We start from the raw sequence: 18,704 nt of genomic DNA on the forward strand, positions 1-18,704 counted from the left end.
TAGTCATTGTTACAAGTTTATTTTATTGTCACGTGGAGGGATACTGGGTGTAAGGCATGCAGATAAATGCATCTAATTGACAGCCTATACTGTGCATAAATGTAAGGGGGGGTCGTCTTTTTACAGTGCATATTTACATAAGCTTTAGGAAGTAAGTAGGTAGTCTACATGTCGTTTCTTACAAGGTCTTACACCAACCACTAGAGCTACAAGGAGGGAAGGAGAGTGAGTTTATCTTAGCACATTTTGTTTAACAGGTGCTTGTGTGGTAGATGTGAGGCTATGCCATCAGCAGTGGAGAGTGTGTGCTGTAGGGAGGTCGACGCCTATTGGTCCCTTGTCCAAACCCTAGATCCCCCAGAAGACATTACCTGCCTCACACTCCATCCAGGGTTTGAAGCATCCTGTCTGAATCCTTTTGTGCTGCAGATAGCATACATGAACTTCAGACAGGAGCATGGCCCTCTCCAAGCCAGCAGAGCAGAGTATGTTTTGAACAAAAATTATTTCACACTGCAATTTAAAGAACCAGCTTTTCTACACCAAAATAGTAAATCCTGTTAAGCAGGTTTTTAAACTCAGTGGTTTCCATATACTTACTATAAAAACAATTTTGTGTAGTACAGTAGAATATCAGCCAACAGGACATGCAATATTTACTATTGGAATTGTTTACTATGAAAACATGGTATGATCAAAATGTAATTATGTCCCAATCTCCACCACAGGCAGTTCCGATACACAGCATACAGGCAGGTTGTCCGCTGGCCGTACGGAATACTAGGCAGGGACATTAGGAAAGCCATACCTTCGTGTGTTGTGTCAGCAATAAGGAGGCAGTTTGCAGAGGAGGGACAAACATACAAAGGTTTCCAGTGGCCCCGCTTGGAAGACGATTAATAAATCCATAGTGAAACAAACTGTACTGGTAAAATTGATCTTTTATTAGATGTTAAAGCGTGAGTGTCGTGTGAGATGGAGGCTGACTGCCTCATCCATGGCAACCTTCTGGAGGAAAGTGGTGAGGGGGGGCGGGGCAGCAGAGGACAAGACAGCACTGCTTTCTTGTAGGGCCTGTGGTGACTTAGAGTATTCCTCTACCAGAGAGACCATAAGATTTGCTGCGTATCCTTGAGGAGAGAAATGTTTAGAACACATTTAGTAACATGGTTGACCCACATAAAAAAGATATTGAAAAACTAAGTGAATCTACTAACCGTAAGATGGTTTCTCCTTGATGGGGTGGACTACCCAGCCACCTTTCCGAAACCGCGGGTAGCGAACGGCGTAGCGTGCCTCACCCTCACTGGTTCAAGCTACATCTCTGTTGCCATTACTATTGTAATGTAGGGCCGCCAAGAGAAGTCTGTAGGAGATAAGTAGATAGAAGATAGAACATTAGGCCTCCAAAGCTAACCCAATGCAGTGAAATGCAACACAAATACATGACATTAATGTTTTCAGTTCAAATGGGTCTAAGACAATGACTCATCTTTGCAATTTTTTTTTTTGCAAACAATATGTAATGCTGTTATCAATCAATAATATTTTGGTCTGCTATACAACAAGACTGCATTAGTTTTTAGCCATATTTATTCTGTCATCATTTACCTGCTACAAAAGTATTGCAATGAAAATAAATGCCTAATTTTATTAGTATTGATACTTTTAAGTGATAACACTACCTGCTGTACATCCCAAGAAAAGAAAAGCCAGTGTGTTTGGGAGCAAAGTGCAGAATGAGGGAATGGTAGGCCTCCAGGGAAAATGCCTGATGCTGAGGTGACAATTGTCGAATATCCTTTACCAGTGCTTTCCTGGCAGCTACACTCTCCAGTTTAGTGGCTGCTGGTGATCCTGAATAAAACATATTCTGTCATATAGTCTGTCATATTTCATAACACAAGTAATTATTAGTACACATGGGGTTACGCATTGATAAAACCAAACTAAACTTGACAAGCACTGAAAAAAGTTTAGCCTCAAAACATTTCACATCTTTTAACATAGTAGTCTATGTTGTACCTGGTTCCAGCCACTCCTTGTTTCTTGCCTCTCCTTCCAACGGTGGATGTGCGCAGCTGGTAAATGCAGGAGTGCTGTGTTCATGTATGTCCTGTACATGATTTATCATACTCTGCCATTTTGCCTGCATCTCATCAGGATCTCCTGTAGGAGTGGAAGCTACGGTCCAGTACAGATGGTTGATAATGGCTGGCCTCCACAGTTTCAGATCCTCACAGTCCCTCTCTTTTGCAGCAGCATCCAGTGCTTTCTGTACACCTGTTCCAGAGCAGACAAACAGAGCAAACTAATTATTAGGAAAGTGAATTTAACTACAAAAAACAAGCCTATTATATAGAACTACCAACATCACAATACATACTTTTCCCAATATGCCAGACATCAAAGAAATGCCTTGTTCCTTCTGAACACATTTTCTCACGTACCCACTTGGCCACCTAAAACAAAGAAGACACAAATTGATTTTATAGAATTTAGAACTTATTTTGAGTGATACTGTGCATGTCAATGCTGTTCAGCTTTAGATCTCTCCTAGCATCATTACCTGCCGATTTCTGTCTGTTATCAGAGCAGACACTTGCATGTCTTGGTCCATCAGGAACTGCATACTCCGCTTTAGACCCTCTAGCTCCCACCAAGAGCTGCTTGGGACTTCTGAGCTCTGTAAAACCAACGGATTATTACTGAACAGTAACAGTAATATCAGTAACTAAATCAGACGCAGGATTTCTATGTGACATCAACTTACTTGGACAAGTTGAACATCCAAAACTTTGTTAATTCGATCCTCAATCAAGGAGTAGCTACCATATTTGGCACAGTGTCCAGGAGAATCTGATCTAAGAACGTCAAAAACAGTTACATTTAGAGGTTAATGCAAAAACACACTGACCTGTTCTACATCAGTGACGTGAGCTGGACCATTCTACCTGCAGTCACCAGACAGGATCAATCCACCCCCAGTCCACCCCCACCCCCAGGATCAATCCACCCCCAGTCTCCTCATCCATGAGTCTGCTCATTCCTCCAGGCCTGCACGATGGTAGGGATAGTGTGTAATAGCGCTGATGGCGGAAAAAAGTGCCGGGACTTATGCACTGCAGTCCAAACAGCTTCAGCATCCTGATTGTCTGAGTAGCCATGCAACCTGAGAAGTGGATGGCACCGCTGAGTAAAAGGTTGCAGGCAGGCATGTTTCGATGCACCTTCTCTTGGTTTTGCCAGTAACGCTCATAACCACAAGTTCCGCTGGCCTGAAAGATGAGAGAAGATTCAAGACTCAAGCAGCTTTAAGATGAGGCAGTGAAATACCTGTATAGTTAAGACACAAATAATTAATATACATACTGTACATTCACAGACTATAATTCAGCTCCTCACAGACAGTTGACAAATAAGACATTACCTGCTTGACTTTTATGAAGGTTCCTTCCGGGTGCATTATGTGTCCCTGGGTTTCCCCACAGCATGCAGGACAAACCGTGAACAAAGACAGCAACTGCCTCTGGCAAACAATGAACTTGTCAACAGTACTGAAAACAAGAAAAGGAAAAAACACATTAATTCTGACTATGACATTTTTTGATACACAATCAGAAAGAGTTTCCATTAATAAAAAAGGTTTTTACTTTGGGTCACAGAGATTCCAGCTCTTCTGGTTCCTCCTCAGAGGACTCGCTCAACATCTCCTCCCCTGGACTCCATGACATATCACCAGAATGGTTGATGATATCAGAAAATGACCATTCATCATCACTTTGTTCAGGACTGGCCAGTGGAGTTGATCTGTGATGCTCAAACCTTTCAGTTTGAGTCCCCACATCCACCATCTGAGGCTTTACCTGTACAGCTTAGATGAAAGAGATTCATCTTAATAATTGTTCACCATTGTACATTCATTGGCAACAACACATGCACTAATGCATCCCAGTACAAAATATATTTTTCTAACATTATGAAGTTAATCATTTATGTTTACTGTCTGAAAAGTGTAAATTACAAAATAGTAACCATGGAGATCATGAACATTTTTGACATGTAATCCTTATTTGTGATTGTATATGGCATGTATGGTGAATGCTAGATATAAGCTAACTACCTAATGAATGATGTAAACATCTTATGTTGCACTGTGATCCACGATGGACCACTACTGGCTCAGGGTCCGTTGTAGAGATGTCTCCATCTCCATCATCTTCAGGATCTGAAGTGGCAGTTGCCCCCGCCCCGTCTTTGCTGGCAGCACTCTCTCCCAAAATCTGAAAACAAAATCACAACTTTGAACTTTAAAAAATGTAGTCCTTTCATGAAAATCCCCCATTCATGCATTATTTAAAAGACTGCTGATCTTTTCAAAATCTTTTCAAAGTAGTCCCGAGCTGCATTCCCTCGCATGTGCCCTGTTGATACCAGCTTCACAGAGAGAGAGAGCCCCGGTCGCGCGTGCGCACTCTCTCTCTTCGGATGCCAGGCGAAAGTGTAAAACATTACTTGGATGCGTTTTGGAGATGGTGAAATCTTTACACTTTTTGCTCCGAAGAAAGAGAGTGCGCGCGCGCGACAGGGGCTCTCTCTCTCTCTCTGTTCGTTACACATGCACAGTGTCACAAGCGCAGCAGTTCATCTATTAACGTTACTCACCGATCAAATAAAGCTTTGGCGGGACAAAAATTCACTTTGGCGGGCGCTAAACCAAGTTCAATGCAGGAAAATTCATGCGTCAATTTAACCGAGTAGTAGGCTAACGTTACATGAACCTGCATGCACTCGCACAAATGCAGAAAATGGTCGCAGTCTGGAACCCTCTCTTATTAGTTCAATAAAATAAGTGTCAGGAGGCTCATGTGCAGCCTCACGGGGTGTAACAAGAGTAAGCTGACGGCAGCTAACGTTAGCAGCTAGGCGGGCTTTTGTGCCTTGCCTCCTTCATGGTGCTAACGTTAACTTTTCAAACTAAGTCATGCCAAGACTAATCCATTATAACATCAAGAAAAATACATTTGCAGAAATTACATTTCGATGCAACAATTTGTATAAAGTATTATAAGACTTACTGTGCAAAGCTCCCGTTTTCGCTAACGGACTCTTCACTCCCGCCAGATTTTGCTGGTGGACTTGCATGCACCGATGGGACAGCTCCATTTGCCAGCTTAACCCACTCTCTTCGTCGAAATCCCATGCGAAATTCCATAAGATCTCCTTGGTTGTAGTTGTCCGGTGTGAAGTGTTTTTCACATACCACTGTGTGTCTTGTCACCGAGGAGGCAGCGAAATTGCTTCTCTTTGCCTGGACGAAACGTATCCAAGCACGGAAATCTTTGTGTTTCTTGTTTGGAAATCGGTGGACCCGATGGCCAGACAAGTTGGAGTTGTTGCATCCAAAACAAACACAAGAATTCACCATTGTGACAACTCAAACGTACTATATAATAACGATAACGACAAGCTCTCTTTTCTGTTACCACCTCTCAGACTACGTAAACCCACACTGAGAACCAGGGCAGCAGCGCCCCCGCCTTTGTTTGCCTGTCGTTACGTCATATGACGCGTTCTCTGGAAAAGGGCGGTTTTTTGAAGCCTAGCTTAGAATAGGTACACTTTTTTCTTAATTTCTGCCCGTGGGTGTTGTAAAACATATGTATTCTTATGTATGTCTTTTTGAATTGACATTTTCATACAAGATTCTGTATAAATTAAGTTATAAAATTAAATTGAAATAATTTAATAGATTTTCTACATTTGCACCAAACAAATCAATACCTAGTTTGATTCAATCAAATACAATCATCAAAATCATCACGAAACATATTCTTCTGCTAAACTTAAACCATCAGTTGGTCCACATCTTTCTCCAGATGTGTTGATCATCTCGTTGCCCCATGGACGTTCCATCTTCACCATTTTGACACTTTGCGCATCGTTGAAATGGTCTTTCCAGCGTGGGCAAGAGAGGAATGTTTCTAGCACATATCCTTGATCTCTCGCTTTATTTTTCGCGTTGGCGTGTGGGGTTGCTGATGTTGGTTGGTTGATTTTCAAATCCTTACAAGGTTTCCCCTTAGATCATGATCGCACCCCCACTGGAATGAGTCTTTTACTGTCTGCTGTCACCTGTGAATGCAGACCTTAAGTGATTTTGTTAGTGACCGCTTGTCTTGTCGTCCCTTTTGGTCTGACCTGTGGAATTTTCAACCTGAAACATATCACTGGATAATTTCTTTCTCACTGAATAGCACTCAGGGTCCTTTTCCCCTGAAAAACACTCAAACCACGTTGCTCATGTTAACAAAACAATACAGAATCAGTTCTGTTTGGTTCAAAACATCCTGACATCCTGCAAAATGAAAATTTTAAGTTAGGCATTGCACAGTGTTAGGCACTCTTTCTTCACTTTGCTCATGTTAGCCAGACAATATGTATACGTTTGGAACAGAATCAGTTCTGTTTGATGCAATCCGTTCTGACATCCTGAAAAATAAAAATGTTAAGTTATGCGCTGCGCAAGGTGTGGCATCTTTCTGCCACAATAATGACCCAGGCCAGGATTACTAGTCAAATTCATCTATAGCCATAGTTTTCACTGGGCACAGTCTGCCCTGCCCGTTCACTCCTGTATGACAAGATCAGCTGGTTTTAGACAAAAGGTCCTTCTAACCCCCTGGGGCTTTCCTAAATGCAAATGGTCCTTTTGACCCCCTGGGCTTTCCTGTCCTTCTGACCCCTCTGAAGAGTTGAAAGGCTCTTATCTGACCATTTGTTCATGTGTGTGTGTGTGTGTCTTTGCTCATGCCATGTGCGCAAAAGTCTGCATCTTCTGTAAAGAAAAACAAATGTTGAGGTTATTGTCACATAGTTTTCTTTTGTCTGCTGTGCTGCCGCATCTGCCCTGGCGTTTCCTGTCGAAACAATTCTTGTTATTAGCACACTTAAAAATACAAACAATGCACACAGCAATTTTGTTAGGGGGAAGAATGGCTTCTTGCAGGGCTTTTACCCAATTAAACCCAGTGTCCTTCCAACATTTATCTTCCCACCTGTGCGATGGCTTTCAGCAAATGTGAACCCCTTAGTAAACCATATTTGGCAACTGTTATCATCCTCCTCTTGATGCATGAGATCTCATCTTGTGCATCAATTTAACATAATAAGATTCTCTTACATTTATCAGACGCTTTTATCCAAAGCGACTTACATTTCAAGATACATATTTACATTCTTATCAGTTCTTGCTTTCCCTCGGAAATCAAACCCATGACCTTGGCGTTACAGGTGTCAAACTCTAATGTTTGAGCTACAGGAAATCTGCAATATTTGTTAATATTTATTTGGTAACATTTGTTTGGATAAAGTTTGCTAACCCAAACATTGTCCTTCAGCCAAATTTCCTTTAGACATCTTTCTCTGCCTCTGAAACAAAAATATTACTTAAAGCCACAATTTCATCATCTTATCAAATTGTTTTAAAAGGGCAGCGGCCCCGAGTCTCACAGCGTATCCTGCTTTTCAGGCCTGTCGTTGGTCTCGCAATTCAGTCATCTACAAACATTCTCCAGGTCATCAATTGGTCAGGTTGTGGTTTCCACACTTTGTCAACGTCAGTCGAATAACAATCTCCCCCTTTTTACAATACATAACTGTTAAGGGCTCTCTGGATAGTCTGATATTTACTTAGCCTACGTGTTTGTTGCTGTCAAATCTATAACATTTTCTCAACACATGACTGATGGCTATCTACGACTTCACAATTCTAATTTACACATCAATACTTAAACCTGTCCAGAAAGTAATTCAAATCAACTGCACATCATAAATGACCAAAATAATAATTAACAGACAGAGCTCGATGATCAATCAACTTAAAGCTCGTCCTATATTCTGTGTTGTCTTCTCATCAGATTGACTCACAATCCTCAGCTTACTTTCAAATTTGTCATTTGCCTTAACCCATCTATAATGCTAAAACACTCTTTCCAGAGGTTAATGACACATTTATACACACTATTCAGACAGGATAGTTGTCCTTAACTAACACATACCGTACAAAACATGAATTAACACTCACCCCCGACTATGAACCGCTCATATTTCTTATTCATATCCTTTCTCTAAAAAGATTTAAATTTTTAAATGACATTTTAACCTTACATTTTCCTGTATCTTTTATCTAATGTTTTTATTTATGGCCTCTTAACCAGTTTCAAAGCATGTCTGTTCATTATTCATTTGATTTTAGAAAAGTCAGCTGGATTGTTTTGGTTCATTATCTTACTTTGCTTCAGCTTTCTTTGGCTGACTGATAACAGAAAGACAGATAGAGTACCAGCCCTTCCTCCACTCAAACATTCTCTTTCTCTCTCACTATAAGCAAATAATCTTTTCAACAGCCTCCTAGGACTGTAACTAAAATAATCATAGACATAGTCAACCCTTAATGGTTCACAAATGTCAAAATACAAATGTTTGACTCAAATTAGAACCATTACAACAATCTAAAATACATTATGCTATGATCTTTTCTAAGGTTATCTTTAGTTTAAATACTCAATTCACTTAACCTTCTTTTTACAGAAATTTCTCTTGACTCATCACAAGCTGTTCTCATCTTTTAGCCACCACCATGTCTAACGACCTTCAGGAGTTAAAACTAGTTCAATATCAAAAAATGTTCCTTGCCCATAAGGCAACCAACATCATTGTTCCTTATGTCACATCTTTGATCTTCTGTTAAAACAGAACGGTCAAATGTTTAAGGTGACAAGCTATTCGAAGTCCCTGTAATCAAGATGGTTGTTGGTTGCGCTCTGTGATACTATTTACATATTACTGAGATTGGATGTAATTGTCTCTATATGATAATTAAGCTCTTTTAAGTGAAGGAACATTTTGATATATATATATTGGAGTGGAAGTTGTAGGGAACCGCTTATAGACCCCTCTTTGATGCTCTTGGCCCCAAGTAGCATCACAACCACTCCCTTTTCGTAGATAACACCTCCCGAAACCTGGTGGGCATGGTGCCCCAGTGGCGGCGTAGCCCTGGCTTAGGTTGTTCCCATCTATGGCCATCAGAGAATCTTACCCGTCTTCGGGATCTACGCCTCCTGCACACTGAGTTATGGCTCTACTTCACTTGAGCAAAATTATCATAGTTTGTGATAATGAAATGTATTTATTTTATTTTATTTTTTTATACGAGGTAACCAAGAACCATCATATCCACTTGGAACATTCAATATTGACATTCAGTGTACTGTTACTTCTGTAGCCGGAGCCATCGGCCCTGTTTCATGGTGGAGGCTAAAATGAGACGAAGTCACTGGTCCTAACATAAACAAGTTCCAAACAGTATTATTTTAATGACTTCTTTAAAGTCATTCAGTTTTACTTTTAAAACATTTTAAGTACAAATTGCCCTTTGAATGGCAATGATTTCCTGACAACTGAAACACTGTGCTTTACACAGGCTCAGACAACAGCTTTCAGCTGACATTGAATGAGAGAGAGACTCTTGAGGCATTCAGGACTGATACACTGCATTCTCATAAACTTTTAACTTCAGACTTTATCTACCATCTTTTATCTACTCTAGCCCATCTTAAGGCATCTTTTCCATAAATTACATGTATTGTAATTTAGACATTACAAATTTCCACTCAGAATGAGTCTCTGTTGCACTGAAACTGTGGCAGTTTCAGTCACAGCACATGCCAGATTCAGATAAGCAAACCTGTTTTGGCCAAATCACAATCTTCTTTTGAACCCAAAACATCAGCTGTTAGCTCTTTTCATAGTCAACAACAAGCTTTTGTTTAATCAAATGCCTTTTACACATTTTACATTTTGCAACTGTTAATCCTGTAACACTGCTTCTGCTTATTTTATCTTAAAGAAATAATAATAATTATTCTAGTTCTTAATAATGTTTCAAATTTCATTTCAATTTTAGTTGTCAGGTTTTCAATTACCATAATTTAATCCCCGACTTCAATGTTTTCTCTAGGAGTTTATCAGTCTGCTTCTATGGTTCATACTAACTTTTGAGGCTGCGCTCTCTGCTTGTCATACATTTTATGATTATCACTATAAATCATTCGTTAGATTTGTCTCTCTATATCATCTAAAACCTTATCAAAGCGTTTCATTCAAAACACAATCATCCTTTTAGTGACCGGTACTTTTAAAATATTTTGCAACTCATTTAGTCTTATCTGTAACTTTACGTCAACCGGTACTTTTTATAGTTCTTTCCTTTCAAAAGGAATTCCTTACACTTAATATCTTTCAATCTTCTTTACAACTTTCAAAAGTTCCATCTATCAACTTTCTTTTCTCCCTCATTTACTTTTACAGTCATACAGTGGGCATTTATAGTCATTGACCCCACTGACCGCAATAAAACACTCTCTGTTATTCTGCCTACAGTCTTATCACTGTGATCTTTCTAACATCTCCACCCTACTTCACACCCCTGAGACAGTGTGTTTTATTCAGGAAATGCAAACAGAGCCACTGATAAGTTCTCTGCATTTTCCCCCACTGTCCCAGCTGCAAATTCAATTACAATAGCCGAATCATAATCTTCATCATATTAACACTGATCTACTTTCTAACCCATATTAACACAGACTTTTCTTTAAAATTTGTGTTATTTTGGCACTTTCTTTGTTTGGAGCCAGTCAAGTTACTGTTTATCTTTCCAATCAGAATCAAACTTTTACAAAAACATAATCTGCAAATCTCTTTAAACTGAGAGCTTCAGAGCAGAGCTGCTTACAGCATTTGCTCTCTTTTGTATCAGGACTATTCAGTTACTCTTCATACAGTATAAAGAAATTCAGCATGTCATCAATTTCATTAACACTGGTTTGATAGCTTATTCTTCTATCAAACGGTTAGGTTGCAGATTCAACTTAATATTTTCATTATTCCTCAGTCCCACTTATCTCTACTGTTCCACAGAAATCACAAAATTCCTCAAATCTTGTTCTCAGTCTCTAAATTACACAGACAGCTATCCTAACCGCTTGCACCTTCAACTCTTGTTACAAAAATATGGCAATCTATTCTTCAATACTCTTGTTTTCATAACATTAATACAATAAAGCACATTCACATCATTATTATTGGCAGAACATTCATTTTCATAAGCAACACGGAAAATCTAAATATTCTAAGCGGGTTTCACAAAGTTTCTGATTAACTTTAGTCACACGTGTCTAGGGAAATTATCTCCAACCCATAATTTTCTTTATAAAACAATATATTTTCCTTAAATGGCTTAATATCCACAAAATATACAATCTTTGGATATTTCTAATTTGGTATTATCATCAACAACACTGATTACAAAAACAAATATACACAAATATACATTTAACATCCAGAAGCTGGGTTGAACAAGCAAGCGCTGTTGCTATACTCCCAGCATAGCTGGACCCTTTAGGTTCAAAAGACAATGGTTGTCAAAATAAACATCATTTCAATAATTATTTTATCTCTAAAATATTGAATTTTTCCCGTTCTGCTTAATGAAACATTCCTTATCTTTATATCATGTTAATCCCTGTTAATCATACTCAATGCCTTATTTTTATCTAAAACTCACTTTTCATACCATTTCAACTTAATTTGACTTAATCAGGCGTTCATAAATATGAATTTTATCTTCCCCTACATGCCAGTTCCTTCCCCTACATGCCAGTTCCTTCTGTATCTGTTCAATCCAACAATTCACTGTTTGTAATTTCCATCAGGAAAAACATTCTCTCTTCCCTACATGCCAGTTCCTTCTGTATCGACTCTGTTCTCTTTTATCTGCTTCTTTTCCATCCAACAAACTACTGTCTGTTCACAGTTCTACATGCTGAACACGACTACAACAACCTTTTGCAAAGCTTCCCTGCCGGAGGCACCACAAGAAACTGATATAGTATAACTCTAACGTTACCTTCCTCACAAACACGAGAAAACAGTTTAAACCGATATAATCAAGTGATTAAGTTCGAAAACAGACTAAATCGGGCCTTGCGAACTTGTTCAGAGAGAAGTCATTCAAACGAGCATATCTGTGATTGTCGATTTTGACAGCATCGTATTTGCTTAGACCATGTCGACAGACAGCCTGTATAGGCTGCTGGAGCTCTCCATCGGGACGTCTGATGTCGGAGCGGTCAATTTCAGCGCACTGCACACTTTGCTACACGCCATCCTGGAACACCTGAAGACCGAGAGGGTCAAAACTGAATCGAAAGAGGCGGTCAAGGACCTTGACAGCCCAGCACAGAGCAAAGCTTCCTTGCCGGAGGCACCACAAGAAACTGATATAGTATAACTCTAACGTTACCTTCCTCACAAACACGAGAAAACAGTTTAAACCGATATAATCAAGTGATTAAGTTCGAAAACAGACTAAATCGGGCCTTGCGAACTTGTTCAGAGAGAAGTCATTCAAACGAGCATATCTGTGATGGTCTAAGCAAATACGATGCTGTCAAAATCGACAATGTCGACAGACAGCCTGTATAGGCTGCTGGAGCTCTCCATCGGGACGTCTGATGTCGGAGCGGTCAATTTCAGCGCACTGCACACTTTGCTACACGCCATCCTGGAACACCTGAAGACCGAGAGGGTCAAAACTGAATCGAAAGAGGCGGTCAAGGACCTTGACAGCCCAGCACAGAGCAAAGCTTCCCTGCCGGAGGCACCACAAGAAACTGATATAGTATAACTCTAACGTTACCTTCCTCACAAACACGAGAAAACAGTTTAAACCGATATAATCAAGTGATTAAGTTCGAAAACAGACTAAATCGGGCCTTGCGAACTTGTTCAGAGAGAAGTCATTCAAACGAGCATATCTGTGATTGTCGATTTTGACAGCATCGTATTTGCTTAGACCATGTCGACAGACAGCCTGTATAGGCTGCTGGAGCTCTCCATCGGGACGTCTGATGTCGGAGCGGTCAATTTCAGCGCACTGCACACTTTGCTACACGCCATCCTGGAACACCTGAAGACCGAGAGGGTCAAAACTGAATCGAAAGAGGCGGTCAAGGACCTTGACAGCCCAGCACAGAGCAAAGCTTCCCTGCCGGAGGCACCACAAGAAACTGATATAGTATAACTCTAACGTTACCTTCCTCACAAACACGAGAAAACAGTTTAAACCGATATAATCAAGTGATTAAGTTCGAAAACAGACTAAATCGGGCCTTGCGAACTTGTTCAGAGAGAAGTCATTCAAACGAGCATATCTGTGATGGTCGATTTTGACAGCATCGTATTTGCTTAGACCATGTCGACAGACAGCCAGTATAGGCTGCTGGAGCTCTCCATCGGGACGTCTGATGTCGGAGCGGTCAATTTCAGCGCACTGCACACTTTGCTACACGCCATCCTGGAACACCTGAAGACCGAGAGGGTCAAAACTGAATCGAAAGAGGCGGTCAAGGACCTTGACAGCCCAGCACAGAGCAAAGCTTCCTTGCCGGAGGCACCACAGGAAACTGATATAGTATAACTCTAACGTTACCTTCCTCACAAACACGAGAAAACAGTTTAAACCGATATAATCAAGTGATTAAGTTCGAAAACAGACTAAATCGGGCCTTGCGAACTTGTTCAGAGAGAAGTCATTCAAACGAGCATATCTGTGATGGTCTAAGCAAATACGATGCTGTCAAAATCGACAATGTCGACAGACAGCCTGTATAGGCTGCTGGAGCTCTCCATCGGGACGTCTGATGTCGGAGCGGTCAATTTCAGCGCACTGCACACTTTGCTACACGCCATCCTGGAACACCTGAAGACCGAGAGGGTCAAAACTGAATCGAAAGAGGCGGTCAAGGACCTTGACAGCCCAGCACAGAGCAAAGCTTCCCTGCCGGAGGCACCACAAGAAACTGATATAGTATAACTCTAACGTTACCTTCCTCACAAACACGAGAAAACAGTTTAAACCGATATAATCAAGTGATTAAGTTCGAAAACAGACTAAATCGGGCCTTGCGAACTTGTTCAGAGAGAAGTCATTCAAACGAGCATATCTGTGATTGTCGATTTTGACAGCATCGTATTTGCTTAGACCATGTCGACAGACAGCCTGTATAGGCTGCTGGAGCTCTCCATCGGGACGTCTGATGTCGGAGCGGTCAATTTCAGCGCACTGCACACTTTGCTACACGCCATCCTGGAACACCTGAAGACCGAGAGGGTCAAAACTGAATCGAAAGAGGCGGTCAAGGACCTTGACAGCCCAGCACAGAGCAAAGCTTCCCTGCCGGAGGCACCACAAGAAACTGATATAGTATAACTCTAACGTTACCTTCCTCACAAACACGAGAAAACAGTTTAAACCGATATAATCAAGTGATTAAGTTCGAAAACAGACTAAATCGGGCCTTGCGAACTTGTTCAGAGAGAAGTCATTCAAACGAGCATATCTGTGATTGTCGATTTTGACAGCATCGTATTTGCTTAGACCATGTCGACAGACAGCCTGTATAGGCTGCTGGAGCTCTCCATCGGGACGTCTGATGTCGGAGCGGTCAATTTCAGCGCACTGCACACTTTGCTACACGCCATCCTGGAACACCTGAAGACCGAGAGGGTCAAAACTGAATCGAAAGAGGCGGTCAAGGACCTTGACAGCCCAGCACAGAGCAAAGCTTCCTTGCCGGAGGCACCACAAGAAACTGATATAGTATAACTCTAACGTTACCTTCCTCACAAACACGAGAAAACAGTTTAAACCGATATAATCAAGTGATTAAGTTCGAAAACAGACTAAATCGGGCCTTGCGAACTTGTTCAGAGAGAAGTCATTCAAACGAGCATATCTGTGATGGTCTAAGCAAATACGATGCTGTCAAAATCGACAATGTCGACAGACAGCCTGTATAGGCTGCTGGAGCTCTCCATTGGGACGTCTGATGTCGGAGCGGTCAATTTCAGCGCACTGCACACTTTGCTACACGCCATCCTGGAACACCTGAAGACCGAGAGGGTCAAAACTGAATCGAAAGAGGCGGTCAAGGACCTTGACAGCCCAGCACAGAGCAAAGCTTCCCTGCCGGAGGCACCACAAGAAACTGATATAGTATAACTCTAACGTTACCTTCCTCACAAACACGAGAAAACAGTTTAAACCGATATAATCAAGTGATTAAGTTCGAAAACAGACTAAATCGGGCCTTGCGAACTTGTTCAGAGAGAAGTCATTCAAACGAGCATATCTGTGATTGTCGATTTTGACAGCATCGTATTTGCTTAGACCATGTCGACAGACAGCCTGTATAGGCTGCTGGAGCTCTCCATCGGGACGTCTGATGTCGGAGCGGTCAATTTCAGCGCACTGCACACTTTGCTACACGCCATCCTGGAACACCTGAAGACCGAGAGGGTCAAAACTGAATCGAAAGAGGCGGTCAAGGACCTTGACAGCCCAGCACAGAGCAAAGCTTCCTTGCCGGAGGCACCACAGGAAACTGATATAGTATAACTCTAACGTTACCTTCCTCACAAACACGAGAAAACAGTTTAAACCGATATAATCAAGTGATTAAGTTCGAAAACAGACTAAATCGGGCCTTGCGAACTTGTTCAGAGAGAAGTCATTCAAACGAGCATATCTGTGATGGTCTAAGCAAATACGATGCTGTCAAAATCGACAATGTCGACAGACAGCCTGTATAGGCTGCTGGAGCTCTCCATCGGGACGTCTGATGTCGGAGCGGTCAATTTCAGCGCACTGCACACTTTGCTACACGCCATCCTGGAACACCTGAAGACCGAGAGGGTCAAAACTGAATCGAAAGAGGCGGTCAAGGACCTTGACAGCCCAGCACAGAGCAAAGCTTCCCTGCCGGAGGCACCACAAGAAACTGATATAGTATAACTCTAACGTTACCTTCCTCACAAACACGAGAAAACAGTTTAAACCGATATAATCAAGTGATTAAGTTCGAAAACAGACTAAATCGGGCCTTGCGAACTTGTTCAGAGAGAAGTCATTCAAACGAGCATATCTGTGATTGTCGATTTTGACAGCATCGTATTTGCTTAGACCATGTCGACAGACAGCCTGTATAGGCTGCTGGAGCTCTCCATCGGGACGTCTGATGTCGGAGCGGTCAATTTCAGCGCACTGCACACTTTGCTACACGCCATCCTGGAACACCTGAAGACCGAGAGGGTCAAAACTGAATCGAAAGAGGCGGTCAAGGACCTTGACAGCCCAGCACAGAGCAAAGCTTCCCTGCCGGAGGCACCACAAGAAACTGATATAGTATAACTCTAACGTTACCTTCCTCACAAACACGAGAAAACAGTTTAAACCGATATAATCAAGTGATTAAGTTCGAAAACAGACTAAATCGGGCCTTGCGAACTTGTTCAGAGAGAAGTCATTCAAACGAGCATATCTGTGATTGTCGATTTTGACAGCATCGTATTTGCTTAGACCATGTCGACAGACAGCCTATATAGGCTGCTGGAGCTCTCCATCGGGACGTCTGATGTCGGAGCGGTCAATTTCAGCGCACTGCACACTTTGCTACACGCCATCCTGGAACACCTGAAGACCGAGAGGGTCAAAACTGAATCGAAAGAGGCGGTCAAGGACCTTGACAGCCCAGCACAGAGCAAAGCTTCCTTGCCGGAGGCACCACAAGAAACTGATATAGTATAACTCTAACGTTACCTTCCTCACAAACACGAGAAAACAGTTTAAACCGATATAATCAAGTGATTAAGTTCGAAAACAGACTAAATCGGGCCTTGCGAACTTGTTCAGAGAGAAGTCATTCAAACGAGCATATCTGTGATTGTCGATTTTGACAGCATCGTATTTGCTTAGACCATGTCGACAGACAGCCAGTATAGGCTGCTGGAGCTCTCCATCGGGACGTCTGATGTCGGAGCGGTCAATTTCAGCGCACTGCACACTTTGCTACACGCCATCCTGGAACACCTGAAGACCGAGAGGGTCAAAACTGAATCGAAAGAGGTGGTCAAGGACCTTGACAGCCCAGCACAGAGCAAAGCTTCCTTGCCGGAGGCACCACAAGAAACTGATATAGTATAACTCTAACGTTACCTTCCTCACAAACACGAGAAAACAGTTTAAACCGATATAATCAAGTGATTAAGTTCGAAAACAGACTAAATCGGGCCTTGCGAACTTGTTCAGAGAGAAGTCATTCAAACGAGCATATCTGTGATTGTCGATTTTGACAGCATCGTATTTGCTTAGACCATGTCGACAGACAGCCAGTATAGGCTGCTGGAGCTCTCCATCGGGACGTCTGATGTCGGAGCGGTCAATTTCAGCGCACTGCACAGTTTGCTACACGCCATCCTGGAACACCTGAAGACCGAGAGGGTCAAAACTGAATCGAAAGAGGCGGTCAAGGACCTTGACAGCCCAGCACAGAGCAAAGCTTCCCTGCCGGAGGCGTCGAGCCCGAATGGGGCGCTGGAGCAGAGAGTGCGGGATTTGGAGGAGCAGCTGCTGGCACTGAAGGCTCTTTCCACCGCCTCCGAGCTCATGGGCTCCTCCAACACGGCGCTCAGCGACAAGGTAAGAGACAGGAGGAAACTTACAAAAACTACTAACTGTTACTGTGAACTAGAAGTGTATACAGAACCATGGTACCTCCACTACACTGTAGGTGTAAAGGTCACCAGCTGGAGTGCCCTTGAGAGCCACCAGAGGGCACTCCACATAAGACTATTATCACTCACAAACTACATTTCCCATAACTCACTGCCCGGACTCATCATCACTTATCACTGATCACATTCACCTGTACCTCATTCACTGATTGCATTCACCTGTGTCTCATCATCCTGTTAGTCTCAGTCTATTTATACCATGTTCATTCATTCACTCACTGTGAAGTCTTGTTTAAGTGTTACACTGCATCTCTGAGTGTTTTCCCTGGTTTCATGTATTTTGGTTTTTGGATTTCTTGCCCTGTTCCCTGGATTACTCTTTTGCCTCTGGTCCCTGCCTGTTTCGTTTGTTTCTTTGTTTGGACTGCCTATCTGTATATGACCCTTGCCTGTACACTGGATTACACCTCTGGATTGCCCTCAAATAAAGCTGCGTTTGGATCTCAACCCGCGTCTCGGAGCAGTTCGTAACAGTAGGTCTATCACCACAGAACACCGTTAATAACTTCCCTTGCTGGTAACACTTTACAATAAGGTTTATTAGTTAACATTAGTTAAAGGGGTGTTATAATGCCCTTTTCACAAGATGTAAAAGAAGTCTTTGATGTCCCCAGAGTGTATTTCAACAGAAATATGAAGCAGCACAAATCCTCTCAACATTAATAATAAAAAGAATTAAAGCTGCAAGCAGCATTTATCGGGGTTCAAGCAGTTAAGGCCTTTAAGCACAAAAGCATCAAAAGTTGTTAAGTTTTGGTCTCTATTACGTGAAGCATCAGCTTCAGCGTTACCCATGCGCCGCATTGCTGGTCAGCTGAGCTTAAAGTTAAAAATAATTAACACCTAGTTTCATTACATCTATCTTTTAATGAATCTGTTTTTGAACGTGTTTGTACATGTACGGTTTAATGACTCAAAGACAATCCGTTGCTGTAACAATGTAACTGTGCAGTGAGTGACAACCTTTCAATGCGCAGAGTAATTTTGAGTGGCTCAATAGCGCGACA

At 41.9% G+C, this 18,704-nt stretch overlaps 1 protein-coding gene and 1 long non-coding RNA gene across 2 annotated transcripts in view; both read right to left on the reverse strand.

Moving 5' to 3' along the window:
- The window catches only part of LOC309512654, a 72,037-nt gene extending 54,426 nt beyond the window's left edge, over positions 1 to 17,611 (reverse strand). Inside the window, exon 1 of the long non-coding RNA XR_014211126.1 lies at positions 17,438 to 17,611. This is a non-coding gene — a long non-coding RNA (uncharacterized lncRNA). The remainder of the gene's footprint in view (positions 1 to 17,437) is intronic.
- On the reverse strand, positions 1,682 to 2,984 carry LOC309476825 (uncharacterized protein; the record flags this gene model as incomplete). Its single annotated transcript, XM_082139965.1, has 6 exons — positions 2,955 to 2,984; positions 2,774 to 2,864; positions 2,570 to 2,686; positions 2,387 to 2,462; positions 2,026 to 2,283; positions 1,682 to 1,857 (listed from the first exon to the last, which is right to left on the reverse strand). Exons 3-6 carry the CDS (start codon positions 2,630 to 2,632, stop codon positions 1,682 to 1,684), a joined length of 573 nt encoding a protein of 190 aa, XP_081996091.1. The 5' UTR covers positions 2,633 to 2,686; positions 2,774 to 2,864; positions 2,955 to 2,984.
- Positions 17,612 to 18,704: the final 1,093 nt, after the last annotated feature.

Source organism: Leuciscus leuciscus (genome assembly GCF_965113295.1).
Source record: "Leuciscus leuciscus genome assembly, chromosome: 1".
NCBI classification, from domain to species: Eukaryota; Metazoa; Chordata; class Actinopteri; order Cypriniformes; family Leuciscidae; genus Leuciscus; species Leuciscus leuciscus.